We start from the raw sequence: 11088 nt of genomic DNA on the forward strand, positions 1-11088 counted from the left end.
TGCCCGGGCCTCGCCGGAGCCGCACCATTCCCACGCGGCTCGGGAGACCCGGGGAGGAGGCTGTCTGGGCCTCGCCCGAGCCGCAGCATTCCCGCGCGGCTCAGGGGACCCGGGGAGGAGGCTGTCCGGGCCTCACCCGAGCCGCAGTGTTCCCACGCGGCTCAGGGGACCCGGGGAGGAGGCTGTCCGGGCCTCGCCCGAGCCGCAGGGCTACCCCGCGGCTCAGGCGACCCGGGGGCTCGGCTCTCCGGGGCTCGACCAAGCCGCAGGGCTCCCGCGTGACTCCGGGGACCCGGGGGCGGGGCTTAGGGGACCCGGGGGCGGGGCTTACCGCCACGCGCATTGGCGGAGCGGCGCTCCGGAGGGCTCCAGCCCGAAAAGACCCCTGTCTGTATCTAGCTTCTAAAAGGAGAGATATGTATTAGGATTTCATTTTCCTCCTGTTTGTTTTTCTTTACTGCTATGCCAATAAAGGTTGTTGTTGGTTTGGAGACACAGCAGCAAAGCAAATCTGGAAAACCACCTGGAAAACTTATGCATACTTGCTTGAACTGTCCCGACAAAAGGCAGAATATGTTAATTAGCACAGACTTGGACTTTCTCTGGTTCATAGACAACTGTCCTTACAAAGCAATATAACTGCAATCAAAATTTGATTATGAACCAATATAGTTATTACCAGATTCTTTTGCGACTCTCAGACGATCTTCCCATCCATCAAATGGTCCCAGACACTTTGCTAGGAATGTCTGGAGCGTAACACAGTCCAAAGGCAATTCATGATTGTCAGCACCAACACGTAAAATAGGATCTACAACTATATAGCCTCCACCACTTTTCTGACCTCTGGAATAAAAAGATGCATCTTTCAACAATTTCGAAGAAAATGTTGGGTTAACCACTAGTTATAACTGAGACCTGCTAAGAATTGAGAAGGGGGGAGCTTGCTACTTTAAATTTTTTAATATGCTTAGTAGTGGTACCTTCAAACTCTGCCTCCAAATAAAGGTAGCAATTTCAGATAGTTTACAGATGGTTCCCAAGCATGATGCAGCCAAATAAGCTCAGTATAATACAGAGTCCTGCACACAAGCCTGATAAAGAGATGCCAGCAAAAGTGCTGTTTAAAATTCATTGTAGGGTCCCAAAAGAAAATGAGGGCTATTAGCTGTCCCGCTTACATGCTCTTAGTAACTACTGGAGCGTTTTTTTGTTAATTGGACATTAACTCCAGTACCTGCTACTGACTAGAAAAAAATAGATGAAAAGGTTGGATGATAATAATGATGATGATAATAATTGTGTCTAGCCATCAATTTCTGAGAATTTAACTCGAAGGTGGGCTCTTCTACCACATAAACTGGAGTAATCTTACATATTGTTTTGAGCATTTATTTAGATGCATTTAACATGCCAACAACCCAGAAAACACCACCAAGTACTCTACCATTCACACTGCCAAGGGACCCCTCTAATCAATAAGAAGCACTCCACTCTGAAAACAATGGTGGTAGAGTAGGCATCACCAGAGATAATGTGAAAGGCAGGTACACTACATAAAAGGCCTGTATTTGTCAAGGTCCATCTTGTGTGATTCTTCCCCCTTTAAAAAGGGGGTATGTACAATCACGCAAATGAGGTCCCATGAACAGGCATTTGCATGAGACACCTGGATGACATGCCAACTTCTGGTGGACCGCCCATCCAAAAATCTATCACCACCTGAGTAAGGATCTGAAGCAGCTCCACATTATACTAGTAGCAGTGGCATCCATTTGAGTTTTATTCCTCTCCAGTACATTCACTTACTCATGACTGAAATGATACTTGTATGATCCAGAAGTTTGGAGGTCTAGTTTACAGTATTTGTCAGAATCGTCTTCTTTTCCTGTTGGGTTGTGCCACGACAGCGATCTGAACTTGTGACGATCAAACACTTCTCCAGAAGCTGGATAGTTGGTATACACCGTGACATGCTTTCCTTGCAAAGTAGGGCCCAGTCGGAACTGGAGCTCAAAACCTGAACAAAGCAAGACAGGCATCTGTTAGTTAGAACACAGCATCCTCATCCTCAGTATATCTTTGTGGTGTGAAATCCAAATGGTTTCAGGAAAAATCATTCTCAGGAAGATGGATGAGGAATGTAGCACAGAGTGACATAGTTTGCAAGTCTCCCAGCCCTTTCAGAAACCTTACTCAGTATGTTAGTAATCTTACGTTTCTCTCCTACATACAAATCCTTAGCACATTGAACAGAATTTATGTTATTTTATTATGTGACAGTAAATAGATCATGAAGGAACTAGAAACAATCCTTAAGTGTTTTAAGATTTGGAGTACCCTAAGATCTGGAGACCAAGATCAAGATAATTCATACTATGGCATTCCCCATTACTATATATGGAGGTGAAAATGAAGAAAGCTGACAGAAATAAAATTGATTCATTTGAAATGTCATGTTGGAGGAGAATTTTATGGATACCATGGACTATCAAAAAGGCAAATAATAAGATTCTAGATCAAATCAAGCCTGAACTTTCCCAAGAAGCTAAAATAACTCAGCTGAGGCTATTGTACTTTGGTGATAATTTGGTCACATCATGAGAAGACAAGACTCAGTGGAAAAGACAATAATGCTAGCAAAAGTTGAAGGCTGTAGGAAAAGACCCAAAATGAGATTAATTGACTCAACAAAGGAAGCACTGTCTTTACAAGACTGAGCCAATGGTTTAGAAGACTGAGCCAGGCTGTTAATCATAGGACATTTTAGAGGTCATTAATTCATAGGGACACTATAAGTTGGAAGCGACTTGACAGCACATAACACACACACACAAAGATCATTTCAGCTTTAATGTGTCATCTCCGAACACTGTCATTCAGTCAATGAATGCAACAGCACTATTTTACAATAGGACATACCATCTCAAAGAGATTCTTTCATACCATTTGTGAAAAATGTCCTTACAGCCAAGTTAGCATACTACAGACTGCAATTCTACAATGCAGTCTTAAACTATTGTACCCTTTGAAGCTGGTTCATTTCAATGGATTAAGACTGCTTTGTTAGAAATCTTCAATTAATACTGGATTCTTAGAAAGAGAATACCCAACTGAGGCCCCTGCCACACGGCAGGGAAAAGGACGGCTGATCTGCGGCTAATATGAGCCGCACCAAAGTTGGAATGCCGCGGCGGGATCCCACAAATCCCCTGAGCCGCGTCGCGTCGCTCCCCAGCACGATCAGATGCCGGGGAGGAAGAGTCGGATGGGAGGGGGAGGCTGCCGAACTGCGCATGCTCGAGCATGCGTAGTACGGCAGGGGGCTGGGATGCACCGGCGCAAAGACGCGTCGGCCGATCCCACGGCCCGGCTTGCGGCGCTCTAATGGATACAACCACCTAGGTAGGTGGTTCTTTTTTAGTGTGCGTTTTCGGCGGTAGGGACAGATCAGGGGCGGGCAGGCAACGATTCCCAGATGTTACCGTGGGATCGCGCCCGTTTGCTCCACCCCCGTTCCGTCCCCCTCCCGGCCCAAAACGCCTCGTATGAACAGGGCCTGAGTAGGGCAAGCTGAGGCTGTACCAACAAGATGTTCTGCAAGAGGGCTAATACATGCAACCATGTGGTAATTACTGAATGATAGTTTAATTGTGTGAAACAGGCCATATCCAAAAACTTTAATGCACAGACAGTTAATGGAAGCAAGAACATAATTGATAGGTGTAAAGCTTGATAACTACCAACTCAACTGTGTTGGCTCTCACTTGGACTGACCCTATTCCATGCCCTTAACCTGTAATCAGGATAACAGCATCAGAACATAATACCACTCCACCCAGGGATTAATATATCCACTGAACAAACAGGACAGCATTAGCATTCAATTATCATATATATTTTAGTGACACTTGTGGAAGGCAAAATGTACATTCATTATTAATTACGATACTGACTCATCTTTGTCACATGCAATTTCCATTTTAGGAATACAAATAAAATTAAGAATTAATATACATTTGTGAAATTTTCCATCCTAAAAACACATTACTTGTAAGTCAGTTCTGCTGAAATCAGTGGTGATTACTTCTGAATATACATGGAAAGACTTGGGCTATCAAGTGTGCCACCTATATGTTTGCCCTGAGAACATCTGGAACAGAAGGTATACCATTTTCATTTCAAAATGTAATCAACAATAGGTATTTAGACAATTTAATATGTATTGAGCTGGGGATCACTCACACAAGTTCTATGATCAGGCTTCTTTTTCAGTCATTTCTTTCAAGGATCGACTGAATGTGCATGCATTTAAATGATCATCAATTCATTCATGGTTTGACTGTCATGGCCTGTGGTTACAACAATTTATAGATGGGGGGGAGGAGAATAATGGCTGTACAGTTGAATAATATAACCACAGTCAAACTACTTACATAAATAGACTTTAAATTAAAAAAACCCCACTAATGGCTGAGGCCTAGACTTTGCCACTGGCCATTCAAGAAAACCATGACACTTACATATTCCACTTTTAACATACATTATGGAATCATTAACTCAGTTAAAAATTTTAAAGCATCTGCTCATTCAAAATAAGTTATCCTTATGTTCTATGACCTCCCAAATTTATATTCAAAAGAAAGCACTTGTTATTTATGGAAAAAATAGTGAATTGATCATAAACAAGAAGAGAAATTTTGCAGCTGTTTTAGGTCAAAGATTTATATTGCTCAACCAGTGGAACAATACAGTACATGAAAAGAAACTTATAACCTGTGCCTATTATTCCAGCAAATGTAGGTAGTACATTTTAACAGCACAGAAAAGAACTAGGAAGCAGCATAAAGGTTTCTAGAGTTACTACAGCACAATCCAACACATCTTTACTCAGAAGTGAATCCCACTGTGCTATTCAGAGGTAAATGTGTGCAAAGGATTGCACCATACTTAACTGTAATGCTAGGCTTTATCAGCACTAACTAAACTGTCATAAAATATTGAGCGAACTTTAAAGTTCCCCAGAAAGTGCAATGAGACTACATGTTACGGTTTAACAGTTAAGTACACACCAATGGAGTGGGGGAAGAGAAACATATTGCTGGGAATGACAGAAATCTCAAGTCATACCTAAAATTCTTTGCACAATACATACAAAGCACAAATCTTAAAATGAACTCGTTTGTGCATTTTGCTTTGGCAGCTTGTTTACCAGGTCTGCTAAACATAGTCTTGGCCACAGACGTTTGCCACCAGTATCTTATTCCCCACAGCAAAAGTTATGTACGGTAAGAGAATGCATTGCTCAAAGTGGTTGCATACCCTCTGTCTGTTCTTCTGGGACCAAAGAAGAACTGTGCACTTGCACAATTTAAAAAATTTGAAGACGAGTAGCACCTTAAAGACCAAAGATTTTCAGGGTATAAGCTTTCGAGAGTCAAAACTCCATTTGTCAGATACAAGTAGAAATGGAGATCCCTGAGCTCTTATATCCCAGTCATAAGGTGGGAAGGATGCTGCAAACAATGGAGTCACAATGCACAGGTACAATGAAAAATGTAATCAGAGCAAGGGAGAAATCCTTAGGGGCAGAAAATTAGCATCTGTAGCATGATAAGAATCCTATTTTCCTATTCATCGGGGGGGGGGGACGACACTGTTCTGAATCTGTGAATGAAACTCAAATTCAGCAATCTAATGTTATAATCTCCCCTTGAAACTTCTCTATTTGCGGACTGCCACGCTTAGGTCACCCATGTAGCATCCATGAAGAGGACATGTAATCAAGCTGATTACACTTTACCTTGTAACTTTCCATCCTGACCCTTTCTTTGCAACACCCCACCAATGCTCCCTGTAAGCTGTGGAGTCTTGTGAGCAAAAATTCTACTTTGTGAGCTACCAGCATTAAAGCTGTGAGTGAGTGATTTGTCTACTGCATAAATTAGTTTCCTCTGGAGCCATCCTTCCTGAGTTAAGTTGAAAAATGAGTGAGCCAGAGGCTAAAAAACTGTGAGCTAGCTCACACTAACTCAGCTTAGAGGGAACACTGCACCCCATCCACTTTCTGACTGGGATATAATGACAGAGGGAGCTTTGACTCTTGAAAGCTTGCACCCTCAAAATCTTGTTGGTATCTAGCTCTTTTACTGCAGACTGACATGGCTACCTTTCTGAAACTACACCCTAAACAGTCACAGTAGAGGCAGCAGTGAGTATGGTTTGCACGGGAAAAGGGGCAGGTAGAGATGCATTCACCCTTTCATCACCTTACTCCTGAAACACATCTGCTGCTTCTTCCCATTTCATACAGCGAACATATTCCTAGAAATGAAATCTTACCACACTTTCCCCACACAGTGTCCCCTCCAAAGAAACGACAACCAGCATTACTGCCCTGTTTCTGCTAAAAAAACATTTAGCTTTGGCCCTTAAGACAATACAATTCCAAAGCCCAGTACATATTACCCCAATGATTAAATGTATTAAGAATCCTCAGGTGAATACTACATTCATATGCCATTTGACAGATCTGAAGCAATTTTGGGAGGAAATGGCAAAAATTGATTTGTCATCTTCATTTATTATACATAATCTTACATCACCAAAATTTCCCACTCTCCCACAAAACTGCATCCATTGCCTCATGTTCCTGAGCATTTACCCTGAATACCTACAATGTGCACCTGTTCTTACAAACTCCTCAATACTGAGCTATTTACATGATGCATTCAGCTTTTACAGCACAAGCTGGGTTGTATTCGGAAGCTCCCTGCTGCTTTCCATGCAACTTGTTCCCACATAGGTATGCCCTGGATTGCAGCTTTAAATTTCACTGTGGTAGTGGTGGGAGAACCAAGTACATATAAGTGCATACACATGTGCATTTGTGTACATTCATCCTTATCCCCTTTGCTCCCCCCTCTTGCCTCCCATTTAGTTGTTGATGCTTGTCCCCACTGTTGTAATTCAGGCTGTAAGCTCCTAGGGGCAGAGGCATTGTTATTTTATCTTGTAATGCAGACACACTGATTTCTACCTCATACTTTCCCCCATCCCACCAAGGAGCTCAGAGTCCCATAAATGCTTTGCCCTTCTTCATTTTATCTTCACAACAGCCATGCGAGGTAGGACAGACAGAGAGAGTAACTGGCCCAAGGTCTCACAACCAAGTTTCACAGCAGAGTGGTGAGCATAGGGAAAAGCTGGCTGCAGAACACCATTTGAACTCCCCTCTCTTGCATAAGGCCAGTTCAGGATCCAAGTCAAATTAAAAGAACGCATGCAGGGCCCCTGACCTTGTTCCAGCCGGAAGAGGGTCTTGTCCAGCTTTTCCATGTCGTTGAGCAGGAAGACACGGGTCTGCTTAGCATGGGCCATTGCGGCTGCCTGGCGCTTTCCGCTCTTGCAGGCGACGGAAATTAACTTCCGAAAGACAGGAGTGGCTCCTAACAAGCAGAAGAAACACACACACAAGCCAACCATGAGATACATAGGGCTCGACTGTCCCCGGGCAGGGAGGAGAAGGGTTCACACACAGGTCACCTTGAAGGTCCTCGGCCGAATCCGAGAGACTCACACTTACATTTTTGCCTCCTCGGTCCAAATAAAAAACACTTGGCAGAGAATTAAAGAAGGGGCGGGTGTGTGTGTATAATAGGAAATATTGCCAAAGGAATGACAGAAACGCTCTTTCCAGCAAGCAGGCGCACCGAAAGCCTCGGAGGGTCGGTCTGCCAGCCTCGGGGGAGAGAGGGAGGGAGGAGAAGACTCTGTCCCTCTTGGGCCAGCCACAAGGGTTGGCGCCTGTCACTCTCTTCTCCCCCCGCACAATGCAACCTGTCCTGGCGCCACTGAATACCTCCCCCCACCCACTCGCCACCATTATCCCCGGCTGCTGATGTTGTCTATAAATATAGAGGCCAGCAGGCCGCCCTTCACTCACCCGAGGACGCTGCAACGGCTTGCGGGTCGAGGGGGAAGCTGAAAGAGACAGGCGCGGGCGGGGAAAAGGACGAATCGGGAGGAGAATCAGTTCCCTCCGGAGAGGGAGGGAGACCTTAGCCCCGCCTGAACGGCTCGCAGGAAAGAGGCAACGCTAAGGCCCGGCCCTTTCAGCGGCACGGCCCGCCTCGCCTCGCCTCCCCACCCTCTTCCTTTGCAAAGCGCCCAGGCAAGCGGGTTTTGCTTGCCGCTGGATTCGTGTCCGGGGAGAGAAGGAGGACAGCGAGAACTGCTGCAATGGCGAAGGAGCTGCGAGGAGTGGAAGTTGTAAAGCTAAAACGAAGCAGCAAGAAGATGGCAAGGAGGGGGGCTTGTTAGGAGGGTGTAGCAGGATGCCTCTTCTTTGGGTGACTCGGATGACTCCTGTGCCCTTTAAATAGACTGTGGGGTGGTGGGGGTTACAGAGAAGTCCAGTCAAACTTGGGATCTCTTCCCCCAAAGCCGTTTATTAGTTTAGCAAAACTAGTGAATAGTCTCTGTGTTTTTCTTTATTAGATTTGAATCACACATAATTACATTTCACACTGTTGTTCCTGCATTTCATGATCTTTGACCCTACTGTATTATCATATCTCCGACATTAAATGTCTGCCAAAATCTGTATCTCTCTGCCTCATATTGCTTCCGAATTTATTAGTTTTAAGCAGATTACTAAAAGATAGAAAAAGCTGGACTATATTTGAATGGCTGTAGAAATTCACCACAGATGCATAAAATTTTGTAGCTTAAAGAGTGGTAGGTCTGCTATTATCTTCTAAAAAAAAAGGTAATGTCTCCATATGATTTGTATTTTGGAGCAAATGAAGAATTAAAAGATTTCTAGGCTCAGAAAAATGGTTGCATTCAAAGGTCCTGTGATAAAGGGTGCCTATACTACCTGCATCAGAGTCCCATACTCTGATGAGAATATGGTATCTTAAGATACCTCCTTTGCAAACCTCTAGATGGTAGGGCATTAAGGTGTGCCAACATAAAGGCATGCCTGTAGCAAGGAACAGCCAAATATAAGCAGTAATTGGGGAGCTCTCCAGGTGGAAGAATACCAACAAATTGAGTAGAACAAACACATCATTCTGTACAGAATGTACTGTTACAATCATATTTAAATAGATGTTTCTTAATCATTCTCATGGCTTCCTGTCTGGTAACCGAATAAAGGAAGTCAAAGGAAAGATTGAGGAACTGTAGCTGTTCGTCGACAGGTTTGTCCCAGTGGGATGGGAAACAGGAGTCCTTTCTGATTAAGCGGAGGTAGCCCTCTTGGATGTCAGAGTGTAACAGTGTATAATTTTAACTTTAAGGGGAAAAGCCTTCAACCAAGCCTAAGCTTCAAGAGATGGTTGTCCTAATTCAGCTCAGAGGACTAACCCTGCTACACAATTCAGAATTCTGCAGATGGAACGTAGGAATTTAAGAAGAATGGGATTGAAGGACTCCCTTATTTTGTCAATCTATATACCCACCCCATATAAACTTCATGCAACCTTGGCATTAAACAATTTGATGGCGGCTGGGATATACTGAGCCCCAGATGAATAAAAGATTGATGTTTCATGCTGCTGTAGCCAATCTTTTAACGTGAGCAGCTGCACTGACCAAGTTAATCTCTGGCCAAACCAGACCCCTAAGTATTTTAAATAAGGAACTTCATCAGTATCATTACCCCTTGTGGTATACATGAAATCCCCCCCCAAAAAAGAAACCCCCCAACTGTCTTGGATTTTTGATAGTTAACTACCCTGACTGTTCCCTGGAAGGCCAGATACTGAAGCTGAAATACTTTGGTCGCCAAATGAGAAGGGAGCACTCACTAGAGAAGACCCTGATGCTGGGAAAGATTGAAGGTAAAAGAAGAAAGGGACTGCAAAGGATGACATGGTTAGTGTTATCGATGCAACAAACATGAAATTAAGCAAACTGGAGGACGACAGAAGACAGGAGGGCCTGGAGTGTTGTGGTCCATGGGGTCGTGAAGAGTTGGACTCGACTGTGCGACTGAACAACAACAACCAGGTGTTCTTCCAGACAGTAAGAGACAAAAGCCCAGAATTAAACTTTGCTGGTCTCAAAGGTGCCACTGGACTCAAGACTTTGTTCTAATGTATGTAGTTATCAAACTGATGCCAAAGAATAACAGTTGACTTCTTCATTCACTGAGGAGGCGAATAAACATTTATTAAGACCTATATTAAGGAGCCTAACTCAACAAGAACCGCTAACGCCCAAGGGGGGAAATTAGGAAGTGGGAAGCTTTTAAAACATAATAAGAACATAAGAGATGCCAATGTTGGATCAGGCCAAAGGCCCATCCAGTCCAACGCTCTGTCACACAGTGGCCAAAAATAGCAGGTGCCATTAGGAGGTCCACCAGTGGGTCCAGGACATTAGAAGCCCTCCCACTGTTGACCCCCCCAAGCACCAAGAAGACAGAGCATCACTTGCCCCAGAGTCCCTATCTATACCTTGTGGCTAATAGCCACTGATGGACCTCTGCTCCATATGCTTATCTAATTCCCTTTTGAAGCCGTCCATGCTTGTAGCCGCCACCACTTCCTGTGGCAGTGAATTCCAAGTGTTAATCACTCTTTGGGTGAAGAAGTACTTCCTTTTATCCGTTCTAACCCGACCGCTCAGCAATTTCATGGAGTGCCCACGAGTTCTTGTATTGTGAGAAAGGGAGAAAAGTACCTCTTTCTCTACCTGCTCTTTCCCATGCATAATCTTATAAACCTCAATCATGTCACCCCTCAGTCATCGTTTCTCCAAGCTAAAGAGCCCTAAGCGCCTTAACCGTTCCTCATAGGGAAAGTGTTCCAACCCTTTTATCATTCGAGTTGCCCTTTTCTGCACTTTTTCCAAAGCTATAATATCCTTTTTAAGGTGTGGTGACCAGAACTGCACACAGTATTCCAAATGAGGTCGCACCATTGATTTATATAGGGGCATTATGATATTGGCTGATCTGTTTTCAATACCCTTCCTAATAATCCCCAGCATAGCATTGGCCTTCTTTATTGCAGTCACACACTGTCTCGACATTTTCAGTGAGTTATCCACTACAACTCCAAGATCTCTCTCTTGATC

The 11088-nt window shown here is 44.1% G+C and overlaps 1 protein-coding gene across 3 annotated transcripts in view; it reads right to left on the minus strand.

The window, feature by feature from the left end:
- Window positions 1-8307, minus strand: part of AGL (amylo-alpha-1, 6-glucosidase, 4-alpha-glucanotransferase) — a 53851-nt gene extending 45544 nt beyond the window's left edge. For 2 of the 3 annotated variants that reach the window (XM_015421469.1, XM_015421467.1), the window contains exons 1-4: window positions 7586-7839; window positions 7299-7448; window positions 1810-2020; window positions 680-846 (exon numbers count right to left, since the gene is read on the minus strand). In XM_015421469.1, coding sequence (XP_015276955.1) covers window positions 680-846; window positions 1810-2020; window positions 7299-7380 — 460 coding nt within the window. In that variant the 5' untranslated portion in view covers window positions 7381-7448; window positions 7586-7839. Of the gene's footprint in view, window positions 1-679; window positions 847-1809; window positions 2021-7298; window positions 7449-7585; window positions 7840-7945 lie in introns of those variants that run through there. The other variant, XM_015421468.1, reaches the window with a different exon arrangement.
- Between the last annotated feature and the right edge of the window lie 2781 nt (window positions 8308-11088).

Source organism: Gekko japonicus, unplaced genomic scaffold (assembly GCF_001447785.1).
Source record: "Gekko japonicus isolate JY-2015 unplaced genomic scaffold, Gekko_japonicus_V1.1 scaffold911, whole genome shotgun sequence".
Lineage (NCBI taxonomy): Eukaryota > Metazoa > Chordata > Lepidosauria > Squamata > Gekkonidae > Gekko > Gekko japonicus.